This window comes from Ailuropoda melanoleuca, chromosome 8 (genome assembly GCF_002007445.2).
Source record: "Ailuropoda melanoleuca isolate Jingjing chromosome 8, ASM200744v2, whole genome shotgun sequence".
Taxonomy (NCBI): domain Eukaryota; kingdom Metazoa; phylum Chordata; class Mammalia; order Carnivora; family Ursidae; genus Ailuropoda; species Ailuropoda melanoleuca.
In genome coordinates this window covers 56,401,325-56,423,760 of record NC_048225.1, presented here as the reverse complement: position 1 = coordinate 56,423,760, position 22,436 = coordinate 56,401,325, and the positions used below count along the sequence as shown (strand labels likewise).

At 38.8% G+C, this 22,436-nt stretch overlaps 1 protein-coding gene across 6 annotated transcripts in view; it reads left to right on the top strand.

Moving 5' to 3' along the window:
* NUP98 (nucleoporin 98 and 96 precursor) overlaps nucleotides 1-22,436 on the top strand; it is a 117,321-nt gene that overhangs the window by 6,000 nt on the left and 88,885 nt on the right. For all 6 annotated transcript variants that reach the window (XM_011235755.3, XM_034666439.1, XM_034666438.1 and 3 more), the window contains exons 2-8: nucleotides 10,044-10,147; nucleotides 13,096-13,197; nucleotides 13,305-13,481; nucleotides 15,334-15,473; nucleotides 17,680-17,787; nucleotides 19,445-19,625; nucleotides 21,097-21,260. In XM_011235755.3, coding sequence (XP_011234057.1) covers nucleotides 10,072-10,147; nucleotides 13,096-13,197; nucleotides 13,305-13,481; nucleotides 15,334-15,473; nucleotides 17,680-17,787; nucleotides 19,445-19,625; nucleotides 21,097-21,260 — 948 coding nt within the window. In that variant the 5' untranslated portion in view covers nucleotides 10,044-10,071. The remainder of the gene's footprint in view (nucleotides 1-10,043; nucleotides 10,148-13,095; nucleotides 13,198-13,304; nucleotides 13,482-15,333; nucleotides 15,474-17,679; nucleotides 17,788-19,444; nucleotides 19,626-21,096; nucleotides 21,261-22,436) is intronic.

Sequence of the window (22,436 nt, the reverse complement as noted above, 5' to 3'; positions counted from 1 at the left end):
GTATGGTATTCAAGCTAGGAATTGAGCCGTCAAGGCTTAGAGCGAGGGGAAATTAATTTACGTTTTTCAGACTAAAAATATTTTAAAAATATTTGTTGAAAAGGTAAACAAAAACCTTTTGGGTGTAGAGATTACTTTAAAAAATTAAAAATCTTTAAAAACAAACAAACCAACCTGCTTTTGAGGAGCTGTAGTTTGAGACATCTTGGTCCTTCCGTGAAGGGTGGATAATCCCTATTCAGTTGTAGACATAGAGGTCCAAGAGGTTGAATATCATGACAAGTACAGTTACACAGTAGCAAATGGCAGGGTTTTTTGAATTCCTTTTTTAACTTTTTATTTTGAGTTAATTTTAGATTTACAGAGAATTGCAAAGATAGTAAGCAGTGGAGAGTTTTAAATACAGATTTGTCTTACTCCAAAGCTGATGTACTCTTTTCACTACTTCTGTTTGTCAAATGAAGGTTATGTTAAGGGGATGAAAATGCTACTCAGCACTGTGAGGAAAGGAGCTCTATTAGATAATATAGATTATTTTAAATTAATTTACACCCTAATAGAAGAAATCGAGCAAAATCCAGATGCTTTTTACTAGAGCAGCAAACAGCTCATACACTCAAGTGGCAGGTATGACAACAAATATATTGCATAACTAAAAGCAGCTGGGAGGCATTAGTTTACATAATCAGGTTTGGAAAGGGGGAGGGGATGGGGATGTGTTTTTATACTGATAAAAGTCTGAAGGGTCTAATCTGAGACTGTGGAATAGGTGAGGCTTGAACAGCAATTTTTATTTTTTATGTTTATTTATTTTTTTATTTTAAGTAATCTCTACATCCACTGCAGGGCTCGAACTCCCAACCCCGAGATCAAGAGTCGCATGTTCTACCCACTGACCCAGCCAGGCGCCTCAGCAATTTTTTTTTCTTTTTTTAAAGATTTTATTTACTATTGGGGCCTCTGCGTGGTTCAGTCAGTTAAGCGTCTGCCTTCAACTCAGGTTGTGATTCCAGGGTCCTGGGATTGAGCCCCACGTCAGGCTCCCTGCTCACAGGGAACCTGCTTCTCCCTCTCCTCCTGCTCATGCTCTCTTGTTATCTCCCCCTCTCTCAAATAAATAAATAAATAAAATCTTTAAAAAATAATAAATAAAATATATATTTTTTAAGATTTCATTTATTTATTTGACAGGGAGAAGTAGGGAGCCCGATGCATGGCTTGATCCCAGGACCCTAGGGTCATGCCGTGAGCCAAAGGCAGACACTTAACTGAGTGAGCCATCCAGGTGCCCCAAGATTTTATTTTTTTATGTAATTGCTACACCCACCTTGGAGCTCAGACTTAAAACTCCAAGATGTAAGAGTCACACACTCCACCAATGAGCCAGCCAGGTGCCCCTGAATAGCAGTTTTTAGAAAGAAAAAGTGAGGGGCACCTGGGTATCCCAGCTTAGCAGGGAGCCTGCTTCTCCTTCTCCCTCTGCTGCTCTCCCTGCTTGTGCTCTCTCACTCTTTCTGTCAAATTAATAAAAACTCTTTAAACAAAAGAAAAAGGGACATAGTTTTTAGAGAGAAAAGCGAATGTTCTAACAAAGCGAATGGCTTGATCTGGGATTGATCATAGGAAGGATACAGTAAAACAAGAGGATAGTGGGTGGTTTTGCTGGGATGTGATATTAGGTGATTAAGACTAAGCTAATTTCTTGGAATTCTACCTAACTCTTCCATCCCTCTTCTATTCAAGGGAAAAATCAGCAGTTATTTTTCCATTTGGTTTAACTGTGGATGATAATTCCTGCCTATTCTAGTATTTTTGCGAAGATTAGATGAGAGGATATGAAAAAGTACTTTGTAAACTGTGAAGTACTAGTTCATTCATCTAACAATTATTTATTGTTTTTGCTCTTTACTGAGTTTGATACAAAGGAACACAGTGAAGTGGAGAGGAAAAATTACTTCCTGCTTAAGTAACTTTCTGTTGTCAGAGAGCAGCAAGCTTGCTTAGTCATTCAGATAGCCCTTAAAGTTGGCAATTGCTGGGTTGTTACCATGTTTCAGTGTCTGTCCACTACTTTTCTGGAAGAAAACTAAGGTTTGTCATCGTTCCCAGAGTTCACAAAGTGCACAAAAGTTGGAAGTATATCAGTTTATTAAGCTTCATTTGGGATAGTGGGGGAATACTGGACTACTGATGTTTGTTATTAAGGCTACCTCTTTCTTGTATCTGACCTTTTTTTGTTTTTGTTTTAAGATTTTATCCATTTGAGAGAGTGAGATTGTGCAAGGTAGGGGGAGGGGCAAAGGGAGAGGGAAAAGCAGACTCCCTGGTGAGCTGGAATTCGGTTGCAGGGCTCCATCCCAGGATCCCAAGATCATGGCCCTCATGGCCCGAGCCAAAGTCAGGTACTCACTCAACTGACTGAGCCACCCAGGTGGCCCCTCTTGTATCTGACAGTCTGAATTACTAATTAGAAGATCATGCGCAGGGGCACCTGGGTGACTCAGTGGGTTAAGCACCTGACTCTTGGATATGATCTCAGTTTAGGTCTTGACCTCAGGGTGGTGAGTTTAAGCCATATTGGGCTCCATGCTGGGTGTGGAGCCTACTTAAAAAGAAGATCAGCACAAAGAACAAAGTAAATTATTTAAGGGCATTGTCTCTTTCTGTATAGGATATTTTGTTTTAATTTTTTCTTTCTAAATATGTCTTACCAAAAAAAAAAAAATTGCAGTGAGTATAAGTACATCCGTCCATAAAGAAAGTGGTTAATCTTTGCAGGAAAGTTCATCTAGGACACATAGATTGTCATCCCTTAAGAGTGAGCAGTTACCTTTCTGATGATTAGAACTGTCCTGTTTGCCAGAGAAGTGTCTTTCCCCTCCCTGATAGTGCTGGATTAATACTGCCAAGTTTTGGTTTTATAGCTTCCTTATTTATAGTGAATGCAAAGTCATTTTTCCCTTTAGTTTAGTCAGTGTTCTTTCTCTAGGAGCTCTAGGCTCTATATGCACAGCTAATAGTCAAAAGTAGCTTTGTGATCATGCTCAATTTCACCATTTGTAAAATAGGGATCAAAATACCTACCTCTTTGGATTCTTGGGAGGTTTATATGAGATAATTTGTAAAATATACTTAGGCTAGTGCCTGGGATGTAGTAAGAATTCAAATGTTAGCTAGTATTTCGGTTTGGGCCAGGTTAATATATTTAAAAAGATAAATACTTGAATGTATGATATGCCTTTGAACTTGAATGGATTTAGAAGTTCCACACTTAGCAATCTCTAGGATTATTTCCCCCCTCTTTTTTTTTTTTTTTTTTTTTTTAAGAGAGAGGGAGAGATTGCTAGCGTGAGTGGGGAAGGGGCAGAGGGAGAGAGAATCTTGAGCAGGCCCAACACAGAGCCCGACGCAGGCCCAGTCTCTCAACCCGAAGGTCATGACCTGAGCCAAAATCAAGAGTCACACGCTCTACCAACTGAGCTAGCCAGGCACCCCTACTTTTTTTTTTTTTTTTTTTAATGGAAGAATAGAGTTAGTCCAGATTCTCTGCATCCTCTAGATCTTTTTTGTTGTTTTGTTGCTGGTAATAGAAGAAATAAACATGATGGAAAAGTTTGGGTCCTCTGAATTCTTTGTCCCATATATCATTTACCTTCCTTTCTCCAGAGGCAACCACTTTCATGTATTTTTTCTAGTCTCCCTCTTTACTCTTACTATGTATATACATATCCGTAAATAAGAGTGTATTGTCTTTTCTATTTTAGATAATCTGCCAAATGTATCTTTTTGCAATTTGCTTTTTTTCATTAAACATCTTTTACTTGAAATAACTCTCTAGGGTAACTTTGTCCAAATGTTCTGGTGGTGTCCTATTCTTGATACCATATCCTGGGTACATAAGTAGCAGAGTGCTCTGGTTTACTTCTTTAGTTGGATAATTTAAGGTTAATGATATCTACCTAATGAACTGGTAAGTACATTTGTTATATACTTATCATATGAGGGAAGCTGGGTTTTGGTGGTAAAATACAAGGCCAGATAGGGTAGGTACACAAATACCCATTCTTACCTGTGTACCTTATTTATCCTGGTGGTCATTTACTCTCTTGTCTTTCTAGTCTTCCAAGGACCAGTTCACATTCTAAATCCCCACAAATTTTTCGTCATATTTCCCGCTAACATTCTGACCTAATTTTGACTTCCTGTTGTGCTTCCTGGCACTTACTGCTCTTCCAGTTTTAAACATGTGGATCCTAGCTCTGATTATATCAGAAGGTACAAACTCAAAATCTGTTGGGGCCAGGCAGCTGATGGAAATGAGTGATGCTGGGTGGGTATTGTGGCACATTGGAGATTACATTTTACCAAAGGGCAGGGGGGCGGGGAACAGTTGCTACTAAACTCCAGACTATTACTGAATGATTACAGTCCCTAGTTGGCTTAATCATTAGGTTTTTTATGAGAGGCCCAAAAATCTGTTTTTGTGACATAGCCCTGTTTTAAGTGTTATCAGCTAGTTTGTGATAATATATACACATACATAAACATTTCTACATACATGCATAAATATATATGTGAAATATACCATATATATAACAGACCAAGCAACTGTTTGCTGCTTCTATCCAGCTATTTTGTGATCTCTTTCTTTTTACAACCTCTTAATTAAATGACAGATTCTACCAAGAACCTCCCCTTACATGGTTTCCTTTTGTTCTGAGATTTCATCACACTTGATTTATGTTAGAAGTTACTTTTTTTTTTTTAAGATTTTATTTATTTATTTGACAGAGAGATAGCCAGCGAGAGAGGGAACACAAGCAGGGGGAGTGGGAGAGGAAGAAGCAGGCTCCCAGTGGAGCAGGGAAGCCCGATGCGGGCTCGATCCCAGAACCCCGGGATCACGCCCTGAGCGGAAGATAGACGCTTAACGACTGAGCCACCCAGGCGCCCCTGAAGTTACTTTTATAATAACTTGATCATACAGCCTTTGTTTAAAAAACACATTAGTGGTTATTGTCATTAGTTTAGAAAATGAATACACTTGACCAACAAGGGTTTGAACTGCACATGTCCACTTACATGTGGAATTGTTTTAATAAATATGATACAGTAGAATAAATGTATTTTCTCTTCTTTATGACCTCCTTTTTTTTTTTTTTTAAAGATTTTATTTATTTATTTATTTGACAGAGATAGAGACAGCCAGCGAGAGAGGGAACACAAGCAGGGGGAGTGGGAGAGGAAGAAGCAGGCTTTCAGTGGAGAAGCCTGATGTGGGGCTCGATCCCAGAACACTGGGATCATGCCCTGAGCCAAAGGCAGACGCTTAACGACTAAGCCACCCAGGCGCCCCATCTTTATGACCTTCTTAATAACATTTCTGTAGCTCACTTTACTGTAATAATGCAGTACATAATGTACGTAACATACAAAATATGTGTTAATCAGCTGTTTATGTTATTGGTAAGGTTTCTAGTCAACAGTGGATTATTAGGTACTTAAGTTTTGGGGGCACCAGAAGTTCTAATACCTGCTGCATTGTTTAAAGGTCAACTGTATATGTTTCAGGCCCTTTATTAGTTTCTGGGATCGTAAACAAATGATACTGTCTCTATCCTGGAGAAGTTCATTGTGTATTGCGGAGGGTTGGAGGTTTCAAAGGTTGAGTGCCTTGGGAAGCAGACTCTGAATTAGAGATAGTTTTGCATGAGTCTTATTACAGAGTGCTTTGGGATCACCACCTTGGGAGAGAAGAGGAATGGGCTGAGGGAGAAATTGAGTTCTGATATTATCTTAAGGAAGGGCTCAGCCAATCCCATGGAGAATGTGAAGCTGGGAACAGCCTTTAGAATTAGTTTAAGTAGGAAGGAGTGAAGGGGCCTGATTTTGCATATGGGCTATCCTAGGAAGGGGATATGACACTGGGTAAGGCACCTCTTCGGTGAAGGCAGTTCTGAAGAGGATCAACAGCTGAGGGTTATCTTTTGGTAGTACTTTTCAGCAGCTGGGACTACAAATCCTTCTCTCTTAAAGGTAGATTTGTGTAGTTGGTATTATCACAGTGTCCACCATAAAAAATCAGAGTCAAGATGATTACTTATAAACAAGTCATCATGTGCTATGTAAGCTTAGAGGAATGACTGACTAATTGCTAGAGAGAGTTATGAAAGCTTATGGAAGGGATGACATTTGAGCTTAAGCTAGGTTTTTGTTTTTTTGTTTTTTTTTTTAAGATTTTATTTGACAGAGAACACACGTGCACAAATGAGCAGGAAGGAGCAGAGGGAGAGGGAAAGAATCTCAGTCAGACTCTGCACTGAGTGTGGAGCCCGAGGCAGTGCTCGATTTCATGACCCTGAGATTAGGAGCGGAACCAAAATCAAGAGAGATGCTCAACTGACTGAACCATCCAGGCACCCCTTGAACTAGGTTTTGAAGAATGAATTAGTAGGGTTAGAAGGGGAAAGTGTAGAGAATGGGGCATTTTTCATTGAGTCACTGACATTTCATAGCATAGTCAAGAAAATGATCTGTTTGAAGGGCAAAGGATTAACTGTATTAGCCATTCTTTAATTTCTAGGAATTATGATAAAAATCATGAGGCTGTTTCCAAAATCTTGGTTTGTTTCCATGGTAATATTTAAAAAAAAAAACCACTTAAATCCCAGTATGATCAGCCTTGAGACTAAGCCAAGCTCATCATGGCCAGAACCCCAAAAGGATAGGCTGAGCTTGCGTGAGAAGCTTTTTTTCCAGGAGTCCAAATTGAACTTGGTCCTTGGCATTGTCCCTTGTTCTTGGGTCTGGAACAGATGAAATGAATTTCCTTAATACTAAACGTGTTCTTGTTTGTTGCTTAGTATGTTCCCTCCTAGGATTGAGGGTGTCCATGGGAAGTCAGAAGATAGATTAAACTGGGGCTCTACCACTTATTACTTCTTTGACCCTGGGAAACTTGATAAACACTTGATCCTATTTTCTCATCCTTAAAATACAGGTAGTGATGTATAATACCATCATTTTAGAATTGTTGAGATAATGTTTAAGAGCTTATGAACTGTTAAGTGTTTCCTAGGATATTTTATTACTACTTAAAATCCCTTTGTGAAATATGTGTGATGTTACGTTTTTGTTAGGATAAGATTTTATTTTATTTTATTTTTTTAAAGATTTTATTTATTTATTTAACAGAGATAGAGACAGCCAGCGAGAGAGGGAACACAAGCAGGGGGAGTGGGAGAGGAAGAAGCAGGCTCACCGCAGAGGAGCCGACGTGGGGCTCGATCCCAGAACGCCGGGATCACGCCCTGAGCCGAAGGCAGACGCTTAACCGCTGTGCCACCCAGGCGCCCCAGGATAAGATTTTAAAACTTTTTAAATTTTTTTAAAGATTTTATTTATTTGAGAAAGTGAGTGAGAGAGAATGAAAGAGGGAGAGACCACGAGTTGGGGAGGAGCAAAGGGAAAGGGACAAGCAGACTCCGTGATGAGCACGGAGCCTGATGGAGGGCTTGATCTCACAACCCTGAGATCATGACTTGAGCCAAAATCAAGAGTCAGACACTTAACCAACTGAGCCACCCAGGTGCTCCGGGATAAGGTTTTTTTTTTTTTTTTTAAAGACTTATTTATGTATCTTAGTCTGTGCCCCAGAGAGAGCACGGGGAGGAGCAGAGGGAGAGGGAGAGAGAGAGAATCTAAAGCTGACTCCCCACTGACTGGGGAGCCTATCGTGGGCCTTGATCTTACGACCCAGGAGATCATGACCTGAGCTGAAATCAAGAGTTGAATGCTCGGGGCGCCTGGGTGGCACAGCGGTTAAGCGTCTGCCTTCGGCTCAGGGCGTGATCCCGGTGTTATGGGGTCGAGCCCCACATCAGGCTCCTCTGCTATGAGCCTGCTTCTTCCTCTCCCACTCCCCCTGCTGGTGTTCCCTCTTGCTGGCTGTCTCTATCTCTGTCGAATAAATAAATAAAATCTTAAAAAAAAAAAAAGTTGAATGCTCAATTGACTGAGCCATCCAGGCGCCCCTGTTAGGATAAGAATATTAAAAAGCAAATTTTGATTGTTAGGAGCTATGGATTTGGTCTGTAGAACCTAGTGTCTAAATTAACACTAAAATCTTCAATATAAAGATGAATGTCACAGAAAAAACTATTCCTTAGCTTCTGAATCCTTACATGTCTGCTGTATAGATGTCAGATATATGAACAGATTGCTGGTTGTGAGGATGAATAAGAAAATGGTTGGCAAATTTAGTTTAATAACTATTACTACTCATAGTTTTTGCTGTGCTGATGGTGGGTCAACAAATGTAGACAACAGAGTGAAGTGGATGTGATGGGGCAGTGACTCAGGATAGCAGTATGAAAGAGATTGCGGTCAAAATGAAATGGCCTAGACATCTAACTCCTAGCACAACTGTCGATTCCAAATGAACTGTTGAAAACGAATATATAGATAGACCCATAGAGGTATAGATTTCTGCTAAGTACTTCCAAGGAAATTTTCCCTGGAAAGGAGAGTCATCAGTTAATAGGGTAAAAGCTCAATCTGTACACACTGTGACACCTGTTAAATTGAGAAGGCAGGAAACTTCAAGCAGATGTCATGACTAAAAGAGAAATGATGGTTACATGAAATACAGCCTCTGGTTCGAAGAGAATGCGTTAGAGTCACTTGAAGAGCCTTTCAAAATACAAATGTTTACATCCCAACCCTGGACATTTTGGTCCTCATTTCTAGAATGGAGCCTGGGGGCTTTTATTTAGAAAAGCTTGCTAGCTAATTCTGATGTGGCTGTCTTGAACCACTGGTTTCAGTGAGCTTTGTTTATTTGGAATTGTTAAATTCCCTGATGTTGGGACAATGAACAAAGTGCTGGAATTTTTTCTAGGGGACAGAATGTTGATTTTTGTAAAACCATTAGGTATTTAGGGACAGCTTCATCTTTTCCAATGTTGCACAAAATGTTTTGGTTATTAGAATAACTGGAAGTATTAAAGGGACACCAGAACATGTGGGGAGTACCTGTAAGTGTTAATTCTATTATATGAATGAGGTATGATTTTACTAGAAGAAAAAATCTGTTCCATCATGTGTATATAATAGAAAAATCATTCTACCTGTCACAAAGTCCAGATAAGCATGATTGGCTATTTTCTGAGATTTTATATTAAAAGTACATAGTTTACTCAGTATTTTCTTGTCTGCTGGCTGGTAAGTGGTAGCAGATACCTTAAGTTTAAGGAAAATATATCAGAGGGACAGCATTTACTTTTGAATAGACTACCTTTAACTTGTTTTTTATGCAAATCTGGGAGGGGAGCAGAAGCCAAACTTTTGTACTTGTTGGAACACTTTAGTCCAACTTATTAAGTGCATAGTTTGGATACTGGAGAGGAATCATTCATATGAGGTGGGAAATTTTCACCAAAGATTTTCTGTGATGTTCCCAAACAAAGATAAGTAGGGGACCGTAAAGAATGGTCTTAAGAAGTAATCTCAAAGAGAATGTCAGGGCACCAGAATCTCTGGGATTTGGAGATGGGAGGAGGGACATGCATAGTTTAAAGAACATTTAATATTACAACATTTTATATACCCCCCAAAATAGTGTAAAAAAACTTTTTATAATGTAAAATACAGAAAATAAAGCCTGACAAAAATTTTAACTTCTCAGATAGTTGTGATAGCAGAATATCATTGTAATTTTTAATGGGTATTGTGGATAACCTCCAGGATCTGGCAGAGTGGACCCAAAATCTTCATTAAAAGGGAACTTAAAAAAATAAGTCAGAAAACATTGTTTTAAAGGGATGATTGTTGGTGGGATCTCAAGTTTAACCTTAAATTATGGTACTAATAATTCAGCTCAATTTTAGAAGGTCTTTTATTATATAGAGTTTTAGGCTGTTGAAAACGAGAGTGAACATTATGCTATAGTTTGGATGGGACTAAACTTGTACAATGACATTTTTTGAAAGAATTACATTGTATTCTGTGGTCCTTAAAAGGTGATAATTTTTTTCTTCTTGCAGCTTTCTGAAGCAAAGACTCATTTTGAAGATGTTTAATAAGTCATTTGGAACACCCTTTGGGGGTGGCACTGGTGGCTTTGGCACAACTTCAACATTTGGGCAGAGTAAGTTTTATAAAAGAACAAAAAAGAAGGGGAAAAATTTAAGCTATTCTTATTAAGAACAAATCCATTCTGATGGCTGAAATAGACAAGAAATAACAAGTGCTGGTGAGGATGTAGAGAAAAAGGAACCCTTCCTTGCCCACTGTTGGTGGAAATGCAAACTGGTGCAGCCACTGTGGGAAACAGTGTGGAGGTTCCTCAGAAAATTAAAAATAGAATTACTGTGCAATCCAGTAATTCCACTACTGGGTATTTACCCAAAGAAGACCGAAGTGCTAATTCAAAAAAATGCATGCACCCCTATGTTTATTGCAGAATTATTTGCAATAGCCAAGATATGGGAACAGCCGAAGTGTCCATAGACTGATGAATGAGTAAAGATGTGGTATATATACAGTGGAATATTACTCAATCATGAAGAGTGAGATCTTGCCATTTGTGGCAGCATGGATGGATCTAGAGGGTATAATGCTAAGTGAAATAATTCAGAGAAAGACAAATACCATATGATTCCACTCATATGTGGAATTTAAGAAACAAAACAAATGAACAAAGAAAAAAGAGACCAAAAAACAGACTCTTAAATACAGATTCTGAAACTAATGAAACTCTGAAACTAATGTAACACTGTGTTAATTATACTTGAATAAATAAATTTTTTTAAAAAAACAAATCATTCTGATAGCTTTAGATAGGAATTTTTTTTTTTAAGATTATATTTATTTATTTGACAGAGGCAGCCAGCGAGAGAGGGAACACAAGCAGGGGGAGTGGGAGAGGAAGAAGCAGGCTCCTAGCGGAGGAGCCTGATGTGGGGCTCGATCCCAGAACGCCGGGATCACGCTCTGAGCAGAAGGCAGACGCTCAACGACTGCGCCACTCAGGCGCCCCTAGATAGGAATTTTATTCATATTGTGGTCTTATAACAAATTCTCTTTGATAAATGACCAGATAAGATCTTGTTAGAATTTTCTAAGAAAATAGAATTAAGTTTGGAGTTTTCATGGTTTTTGATCGTTCATGGAATATACTCGAAATACTTTTTCTTTTCTTTTTTAAGAGCACGCACATGAGCCTGTTGGGGGGCTAGGGGGAGGGACAGAGAGAATCTTTTTTTTTTTAAGATTTTATTTATTTATTTGAGGGGCGGGGGTGGGGGCAGAGGGAGAGGGAGAAGTAGACTCCCTGCTCGGACAAGGGCCTCGATCCCAGGATCCTGAGATCATGATCTGAGCCGAAGACAGACACTTAATGGACTGAGCCACCCAGGCACCCCTTCTTTGTCTTTGTCTTTGTCTTTTTTTTCTTTTTTCTTCCTTTTTTTTTTTAATTAAGTAGGCTCTCCGCCAATGTGGGGCTTGAACTCATGACCCTGAGACCAAGAGTCACATGCTGTACAAACTGAGCCAGCCAGGTGCCCCTCCCCCACTTGAAAAAAAAATTTTTTTTTAAAGATTTTATTTATTTATTTGACACAGAGAGAGACAGCCAGCGAGAGAGGGAACACAAGCAGGGGGAGTGGGAGAAGAAGGCAGGCTCATAGCAGAGGAGTCTGATGTGGGGCTCAATCCCATAACACCGGGATCACACCCTGAGCCGAAGGCAGATGCCCAACGACTGAGCCACCCAGGCGCCCCTCACTTGAAATATTTTTATTAATTGATTCTTGTAGCAAAAAATTAACAGTGTTAATGATTTAGACCAGGAAATAATCTATTTATATTGCAATTTTAAAAATGCAGTTATTGAATAATTGCTCTGAGATTTGCTCTATGAATAATTTGTGACATTCAGAAACTAAACTGTTAAAATGTCAGAGTCCCCACCAGTCCTCCTAAAATCCACTTCCCCTTCCACTCAGTTTGTACATGACACTAGTTGTCTGTAGCAATGCTTACTTACTCACTTTTAAACTTTTGGTTAAAAATTTTATACTTACGCAAAAGTAGAAGGAATGTACCCTCATGTACTTATCTCCCAGCTTCAGCAATCAGCTTTTTTCCAGTCTTGTTTTTATTGCTCTTTTTAGGGGAAGAGGAACATTTGAACAGTGTTTTAATGCAAATCCCCAGAAACTTCTCTTAACTGGTGGGGTTTTTTTTAAAGTATAACTACCAAACCTCAATCATACATAATAAAAAGAAGAATAGAGGAAATTTTTTTTCAGCTCTCTTCTGACCTCTTTTTTTTTTTTTTAAAGAGATTTTTAAAATTTATTTATTGGAGAGGGAGAACAAGAGCACGAGCATGAGCAGGCAGGGGAAGAGGCAGGAGAGGGAGAAGCAGACTCCCCCTGAGCAGGGAGCTGATGTGATGTGGGTCTTGATCCCAGAACCCTGGGATCATGACCTGAGCCACCCAGGCACCCCTCTTCTGACCTCTTCTTAAAATACTCTATACATCTGTGTCCTTGGTTTTTAACAAAGATGCCCATCAGAGTCACTTTTGGAGGTGTTTTGTTTTGTTTTTTAAGAACATACTTCCTGTCATAGAACTATGGAGTTGGAACCTGAACATGTGTATTCTGAAGAACCTTCCTAGGTCATTCTGATGTGCTCCCCTAAATAAGGATCATTCATCCCAGTGACTATGGATATATGATGTGTAGAGAGAATTTACCACTTTAATTTTGATGACTTTACTTTTGTCTGTAGCTCACAGTCATTAGTTACCTTGCCACTCCTTTTTTTTTTCTTTTTTAACCCGTCGACACCTATAATTTTATTGAAAAATCACACCTCCTCACTTTGTTTTTCTCCTAGAACAATGAATAAAATGTCTGGCTTACGTTTTAACTGTAATTTGTAGTCTGATGGAACTTTGAAAAAATCATTTTCAGATTAGACTGTTGATCCTATTCAAACACAGAATGTTAAGAAATATTAAAATCCTTTTCTTTGGGTCACCTGACTTAGATTTTATTTTGACCCTGGGTTTTGCTTTTTCAGACACTGGCTTTGGCACTACTAGTGGAGGAGCATTTGGAACATCTGCATTTGGTTCTAGCAACAATACTGGAGGCCTGTTTGGAAATTCGCAGACCAAACCAGGTAGGGGTTTTACTTGGAATATAGTTGGTTTATTCATAGCTGATATAGGACTTCATTTAGTGGTTCCAATTCATCTATTTAACTTTTTTTCCTCTCCATCTCCCCAGGAGGATTATTTGGTACTAATTCATTTAGTCAGCCAGCTACTTCCACAAGCACTGGCTTTGGGTTTGGCACATCAACAGGAACATCAAATAGCTTGTTTGGAACCGCAAGTACAGGGACCAGTCTCTTTTCATCCCAAAACAATGCCTTTGCACAAAACAAACCAACTGGCTTTGGAAGTAAGTAGGACATCATGGGATTTTGCATCTAATATTTGATTTGCTTATTGAATGTACTTTCTCTTCTTCTTTTCCCTGTGTTCATTTACCTCCTTTCTCCACCAGATGGCAAAAACATTTGGGAGAGAACCACTTCAAAATGTGTTGAAAAGTTTAATAGGCTGTAAAGAAGGGGGCTACATTGCTCCAAGTTGGGAACTCTAAGAAGCACTAGTATTGAAGGGATATGCAGAGAAAGAGGCTCCTGACATAGAATGACCTGAGAGTGGATGAAGAGCTAGGCCAGAGTAATGTCATAGGTGTTAAGACAAGAGAATTTCAAGGAGGAATGCATGTAGTCACCCATATTGTACTGCAAGGGCCCCTTCTTCTTGCCTCTGTTTCACATTGGGTATAAGAGACTAAAGCAGGAATAACAGATACTAGATGTGACATGGTTACTCTTCCATTCCTTATCCATGGCAGATGTTTTGTTGTTTTATTTAAGTGGGCTTGTGGAGCCCGACACAGGGCTTGAACTCACGACCCTGAGATCAAGACTGAGCTGAAGTTGAGAGTCGGACACTTAACCGACTGAGCCACCCAGGTGCCCCCATAGCAGATGTTTTTAACTGATGGTTTCTTTTTCTTTAAGTCTAAATGTGGCCTGGGGATACTTCTCCCCACAATACTTTCAGGTAACCACTACTAGTTGAACAGATGTGCCCTGTGAGTTATTGCATTCCCAGTGCAAAAGTATAGGAGAATGAATAAGTTAGCCATCTGTCAATATTTCACAAAGGAAACATTGTGGGGTATTGAAATGTTTAACCATGACAATGTAAAATGCAATATAACATGCTAATTCAAAAGAGATGTGACTGTTTACTTGAAACCATATATTAGGACATGTTTTTAGAAAAGAAATAGCAGTTTTAGCTAGTGTGAAATCAGATTCCTCTTAAGTTGGTAATTAGGATGTCACTTACTATTAAATATTGGCAGATAACTTTATTGCTTACTGACATTTCTGCAACCTGTGTATAACTTCTTGAGAAGTAATATCTCTCTTACTTTGAAAAATGTATTCCTTAGATTACAGTTAAATTTGCTTTTATGTAATTTTTTGAAATTCAGCTTTTTGGAAAAGTGAAACAATCAGAATTTATTCTAGAAAATAATCAACATGCCTACTTATTTTCTAAATTATTTTACTGGGCAAAAAAAAATTTTTTTAAGATTTTATTTATTTACTTAACAGAGATAGAGACAGCCAGCAAGAGAGGGAACACAAGCAGGGGGAGTGGGAGAGGAAGAAGCAGGCTCCTAGCGGAGGAGCCTGATGTGGGGCTCGATCCCATAACGCCGGGATCACGCCCTGAGCTGAAGGCAGGCGCTTAACGACTGTGCCACCCAGGTGCCCCTGGGCAAAATTTTATAATAATCTGTTTGGTTGCCCTAAGAGGACCACTTGTATGTTTTGAACTTTTGGTTTTGTTTAGGTGTTTGTATTAATGTATGTAAATAAAATATACTGTGACCCCTTTTGAAGTCTGTTGTGATGTTTTCAGAAAGACAAGTTCATTCAGCATGTAGTCTTATCAAGAAAGGAGAAATGAGATAAAATTTATGATGAAAGAGTACTATTTCTTTTCACTTGTCTTCCAAGTTTGCCCAACGAGAACTTTATAGACACTTAGCTGACAAAGGGATTCAGATTTTGTTCCACTTCAAAGTTGAGGGAGATTTGAACGATAGAAAATTTGAGGATGTGAAAGTATTGCTGCTATGGCACCACAGCCCAATTCCAAAATATCCTACAGATTCTTAATTTCTTAACTGTTGCCATCTCATTTTTCTTTCTAATGTACAGATTTTGGAACAAGTACTAGCAGTGGGGGACTTTTTGGTACTACAAATACAACCTCCAATCCTTTTGGTAGCACATCTGGCTCCCTTTTTGGGCCAAGTAGTTTTACAGCTGCTCCTACTGGGACCACTATTAAGTTTAATGTAAGTATTTTCTTCCAGTCTTTGTGGAATATATTACTCTTCCATTTGTATATCTCTTTGCAGGGTGAATTGTAAAATTTCTCCTTTTTCCAGTTATGCACAGTTTAGTCTCACTTCCTGAAAGATGTATTAAGAACAAAATCTGTAAATATTTATGTAGCAGGTAGGAAAAGTCATGAAACATAAATCTTGATTATGTGTATTTGAATCATGCTCAACTGAATCAAATTTATATTCACAAGGTTGATTACAATAGGTAGTGTGGGGTCAAACTTGTATTTACTGCATCTATAACTTGGCTCGAATGATCAGCATTCCTTATATATATAAAGGAATGAGGGGGCAAACAAAAAAATTATTGAAAATAGGGCCTCTTTCAAGACAAAATCAGAGAGGGAGACAAACCATAAGAGACTCTTAATGGTAGGAAATAAACTGAGGGTTGCTGGAGGGGAGGGAGGTGGGGGGATAGGGTAACTGGGTGATGGACAGTAGGGAGGGCACGTGATATAATGAGCACTGAGTATAATAGAGTGATGAATCACTGAACTCAACCTCTGAAACTAATAATACACTATGTTAATTGAATTTAAATTTAAAAAAATCAGTAATCTTAAAGAATAGGACCCCTTTAAGGAGATACATGGAATAACTCATCAGTATTCCATGTTCCATTGAAAAATGAAACTTTTGTTGATGGCAGTGGCAAAATGGGCAATTGAGTTTGATGTTTTCTTTGGCTCTTTTGAGAGAACTTTGTAGAGGGTTAGAGTGGAAGATTTGTTCATGAAAACGTATGGAATGCTACTTGATATAAGATACCACTTGATGTGATTGGTTGGGCGATACTTAGGATAGGCTGGAGGTGTAACCTAAAGAAAATCTGGCACAAATAGGTCTTGACTTAACTTCTCATTAAAACTTAGTCCAGGAAATGAAGAATTTCTTAGGCAAGGTAGTGAAGTCATAATTTAGAAACTGAACTTTATTTTTATTTTTAAGATTTATTTATTTGAGATAGAGCAAGAGAGAGAGAACAAGCAGAGTGAAGGGGCAGAGGGAGAGGGAGAAGCAAGCTCCCCACTGAGCAGGGAGCCTGATGGTGGGGCTCAATCCCAGGACTCAGAGATCATGACCAGAGCCAAAGTCAGACACTTAACCAACTGAGCCACCCAGGCACCTCAAAACTGAAGTTTAGAATTAAAAACATACTGAATTTAGAACCCTAAATTTAATATAAAATTAAATATAAATGATAGTGAAAAATACTATGTGTTATCTCTTGGAAAGTAAAATGATTGAGAAAACTGACAATAGGTGTAGAAATCTTTAGTTACATATTGTGCCTTTTTCCTCATAAAGTTATAGGGAAAAAGGTTCCATATTTCTTAAATGCAACAAGTTATAAAGCAGACACTTCAAAAAATTTAAAAAATAAAATAAAGCAGACACTTCAGAGCAGATTGGAGATAGAACTGAGAAATACAGATTTAAATGTACATGTCGGGTAAATTGGATAAAGTTTTTCTTACGCATGTAATATTAAGGGTATTTCATTTATTTATTAATTTTTAAGATTTTATTTATTTATTAGAGAAGGAGCATGCAGGGGGGAGGGGCAGAGGGAGAGGGAGAAGCAGGGTTCCTGCTGAGCAGGGAGCCAGTGTGGGGCTCAGTCACAGGAACCTGAGATCATGACCTGAGCCGCCTAGGCACCCCTTATTTGTTTATTTTAAAGATTTTATTTGTTTGAGAGCGAGTGCGTGTGCACGAATTGAGGGCGGGGCAGAGGGAGAGGGAGAAGCAGACCCCGCTGAGCAGGGAGCCCAATGTGGGGCTCAATCCCAGGAACCTGAGATCATGACCTGAGCCAAAGGCAGACACTTAACCGACTGAGCCACCCAGGTGCCCTTTAAGTGTTTTTTAGTAGATAATTAGATGGCTTGGTTAAGGGCTTAATATCTGTGATAACGATTACTGACAATGATTTATTTAGATAGCCTTGATGTAAGGAGAGGAGAGATCAGAAATGCAGTACATTTATTATTAAGCACCCTTGAAACTATCTTGTTTAGCAGAAGACCTACAGGACTAGTTACTGTAGAGGTCAGTGGTTGAAGAATTGTGTCTGTGAGAACAGGAATTTAAAGTTTGGACTTAAGCATTTGCTTCAGACTTTCAAATTTACCTTTATCTTCCTTTGCAGCCTCCCACTGGTACAGATACTATGGTTAAAGCTGGTGTTAGCACTAACATCAGTACCAAGCACCAGTGTATTACTGCTATGAAAGAATATGAAAGCAAGTCTCTAGAGGTCAGTAAAATGCAATACAGAATATCAGCCTAACCTTTTGATTCTACTGGAAAGCAGGTTTTAGAAATGTTTTGATTATTTTTAGGATCAAGTGGTTCACATTGGGCTTGTGTAAAAAACTAACAACCACATTTTTTTTTCGTAAGCTCTATGGCCCAATGTGGGGCTCGAACTCACGACCCTGACCGAGAATAAGAGTGACACACTGTACTGACTGAGTCAGCCAGGCACCCCACAACCAAATTATTATTTTTTTAAAGATTTTATTTATTTATTTATTTAAGAGAGAGAGAGAGAGAGAGAGCATGCAAGCACAGGCGGGCAGGGGAGGGAGAGGGAGAAGTAGACTCCTGGCCAAACAGGGAAACCGATGCAGGGCTCGATCCCAGGACCCTGAGGTCATGACTCGAGCCAAAGGCAGACGCCTAACTGACCGAACCACCCAGGTGCCCCCAAAATTATTTTTATAATTAATGTAGTATTTATACATACCTTGTTTGCCCTTGAAAGGGCAATATTCAGCTTGTAGGTATGGTATAGTTCTACTAAATAGTCTATTGTAATTTTATGTTGCTCACATTACACTGGGCAGTGTGTGTGTATATGGCATGCACATATTTTTAATAAACTCATGCAGAGTCCTAAGTGTACCACATAGTAAGTTTGAACATACCCATGTAACCAGGATCCAGATCAAGTCACATCATTACCAGCATTCCTGATGTCCCCCATATGCCCTGCCCCCCTAGTCACGATATCTTCCCCCTTCCCAAAGGTAACCACTATCATGACTGCCATGTTTTCCTCATTTCAAACTTTTATATAGATGAAATCTTACGTTATATACTTTTAAATCTGTTTTCCACATTGTGGAATTTATCCATGGTGTTGCATGAAGGTACAGTTTGTTCATTCTTATTGCTGTGTGATAGTGTGTTGTATATTTTGAGTGTTAACCCTAATTGTAGCTGTTGCTTCCTCTCCATCTCAGACTGTACTTGCTTTACTGGAGTGTACAGAAACGCCCTGACTTGTGAGGCAAAACTGTTAATGTTAAACTTCATCCCTTCTTTCCCTAATTTTCTGAGACCCCTCACCCCATCCCAGAGTCCTTGATCTTCTCAGCTAACTTTTACATTTGGGGTGGGAGTAGATAAAATTATTATATAACATTCTACTAAAAGAAAGTATTACTGTTTACAAAAGAAAATTAAAATTAAGATATGGTTGGTCTTTTGGCCTGTAGTGTTATTGATTATGTTATGGATCTTAATGTCCACTCTACACTATTGAGTGTTTTTCTGTAATGATACTAAGTTAATGTCCTACAGTTTTCTGTTTTTTTTTTTTTTCTTTTTTTATTTATTTATTTGATAGAGACAGAGACAGCCAGCGAGAGAGGGAACACAAGCAGGGGGGAGTGGGAGAGGAAGAAGCAGGCTCATAGCAGAAGAGCCTGATGTGGGGCTCGATCCCATAACACTGATCACGCCCTGAGCCGAAGGCAGACGCTTAACCGCTGTGCACCCAGGCGCCCCAGTTTTCTGTTTTTTAATCGTGGTTCCTGTGTGAACATGGAAATTGAATTCTATTTAGTTTCCTAAATGATTTTTTTGGCTGCATATTAAGATAGGAAATATGCTTTCTCTTTCTCTAGGAACTTCGTTTAGAAGATTATCAGGCTAACCGGAAAGGCCCGCAGAACCAAGTGGGAGCAGGTACCACAGCTGGCTTGTTTGGGTCTTCTCCAGCCACCTCCAGTGCGACAGGACTCTTCAGCTCCTCTACCACTAATTCAGGCTTTGCATATGGTCAGAACAAAACAGCCTTTGGAACTAGTAAGCACTTGGCATCATATTGAGCCATATTGAGGAGGGACAGACAACTAAAACATAATTGTCATTTTGTGATAAATGCTATGGAGAAAAATAATTCAGGGATGTTGGAGGAATAGAGTGTCTGATATGTATGTGGGGAAGGAGAGAAATAGGAGTTTTAAATGAAGATGGTTAAAAAGGGTCTTACTTTGATAAGGTGGCATTTGAACAGTGACCTTTCTGAGGAAGGCAAAGGATAAAACTATACAGGTTTCTGGGGAGGAACATTCCAGCCAGAGGAAGCTGTAAGTCTAAAACGGCTGAGTTTTTTTCTGAAGAGATAAGGACCAAGGGGAAGTATTGAGGGATATAAGGACTATATTTTATAGGACTTTGTGGGCCAGTGTCAAGATTTGAATTTTTATTTGAGTTGGGAAGCCATTAGAAGTTGTAGAAAGAGAAGTCATGTGATTATGAGTGAAGGATCATCTGGAGACTGTTCTATTAAGAGTACATTGTGGTAGCTACATTTGTGAACATAGCATAACCTAGAGACTTGTACACCTGAAACTAATGTAACATTGTGTATCAACTTCAAAAGCTCAAGAAAAAGAAAAAGTAGATTGAAAGGGGACAAGGATGAAAACAAATCAGGAAAGCTATTGCTTCATTCACATGACAAATGATGGTGGGTTGGCTAAGGAGATGGAGTTGATAAAAATGTCAGATTCTGGACCCAGTTTGAATATAAAACTGATGGGATTTGCTAACAGACTGCATTGATGTGGAATGTGAAAGAGGGAAGTCTAGGATAGTGACTAAATTATTTTAATACAAGTATTACTTTTGCACGGGTAATATATATATATGATAAAAAGTTCATAAGACACAAAAAAGTCTATAATCAAAGTTATCTTCTTTTCCTCCCCTAGCTACCATTTTTCTTCCATAGAAACAAGCTAAAGTTAGACTTTATTGTGACCTTTTAGACAGATGCACACCTACAAATATACAGATAAATACATGTTTAAGTGGCATTTAACATTCATTTCAGTCTTGGTATTCTGTGATGTAGTTTAGCCATATATTCATTATCAAGTACAATGTATCCTATGCTGGAATTATAAAGAAAGAGCCTCTGTTCTCAAGAAACGTTTAGTCTGACAAGGTTTAAGATACACATAGAGATTTTGGGTGTAGTGTGGTATCTTGTAAAATAAGGGAAAGTTTTGGACTCACAAAGGAAAATTACTTAGCTATCCAAGGTTCTTGTGGTCAGAGTATAATTGTAGGAATTAAAGTGTGAACCAAATCCAAGTTAGGTGAAAAAGGATGGGAAGTGAAATGGTTACCTAGTGTGAGTAGTGAATGAATGTAGGGTAATTTAGATATGTATTCAAGAATATTAAGGCTGTTGCAGTTACTGAATAATATAAGGTTTGAGGGTTTTTTCTTTCATTTATTTTTACTTTCCTTTATTTTTTTCTGAAAGGTACCACTGGATTTGGAACAAATCCAGGTGGTCTCTTTGGACAACAGAATCAGCAGACTACCAGCCTCTTCAGCAAACCATTCGGCCAGGCCACAACCACCCAGAACACTGGCTTTTCCTTTGGTAATACCAGCACGCTAGGACAGCCAAGCACCAACAGCATGGTAAGGAACCAGGCCCTTAGTTAACTCTGCATCTTATATTCATAGAGCTAAGCAATGAGGCTTTTTTTTTTTTTTTTAAGATTTTATTTATTTATTTGACAGAGAGCCCAAGTAGGCAGAGCGGCAGAGGGAGAGGGAGAAGCAGGCTCCCCGCTGAGCAGAGAGCTGGATACGGGGCTCGATTCCAGGACCCTGGGATAATGACCTGAGCTGAAGGCAGACGTTTAACTGAGTGAGCCACCCAGGCGCCCCAGTAATGAGGCTTCCAATCATGTCAAACTAGCAAGTTTTACCCCTTCTGTAGTTCTTAAGGGTTGATGGTATGTAGTAAAGGAAAGAGCAAAATGTAAATAAATAAAACCTAGATTCCTGGTACAAGCTCTACTTTTTACTCATTGAGAGGCTGTTGAGCAAGTTACTTACTCTTTCTGAGTATATTTCACTAGGAGCCGCTTAGTGTGCTAGAATTGGCCATCCTGAAGGCTATACCTTAGGACATTGACTCTACCAATTCTGTAGAGTAATAGGAGAAAATACTTATAAATTACTGGCTGTATTTCAAAGTATTCTTTACCTTGTTCCCTCAAGTGGAGTCAGAAAAAGATGTGTAATTCATTAAAATAAATAAGGGAGCACTAAAACTCAACCATATTGGATAATTGGTACTTCTGTGCAAAAAGCAAAAAAGGAAGTACTTAGAGTCATTACTGGTTTATTTCTAAGGATGCTTTTAGGGAAGAATAAAATTAAGCTTAATTAGAGGTATGATTTATTGATTCAAATTCTTGGAATTTAACTGGCCTTTAAGTTAAAGATACTTTACCTAATTAAAAAACAATTACAGCCAGACCCCAAAATTTTAAAAATACTGGCAAACAAAATTCAATAACATATTAAAAGGATTATATCCATGACCATGTGGGATTCATCTCAGAATGTTGATTCAACATAGGAAAATTAATAAACCAGAGAAATAAAAAATGGATGCCTGGGTGACTCAGTTGGTTAAGCTTCTGACTTTTGACCTCAGCTTAGGTCTTGATCTCAGGGTCATGAGAGTTCAAGCCCACATGGGGGTGGGGGTGGCAGGCATGGAGCCCACTTTAAAAAAAAAAGGATAAAAGAAAAGAAGTAGAATAAAAAACAAAAACTGCCTGATGACCTCAGTAGGTACAG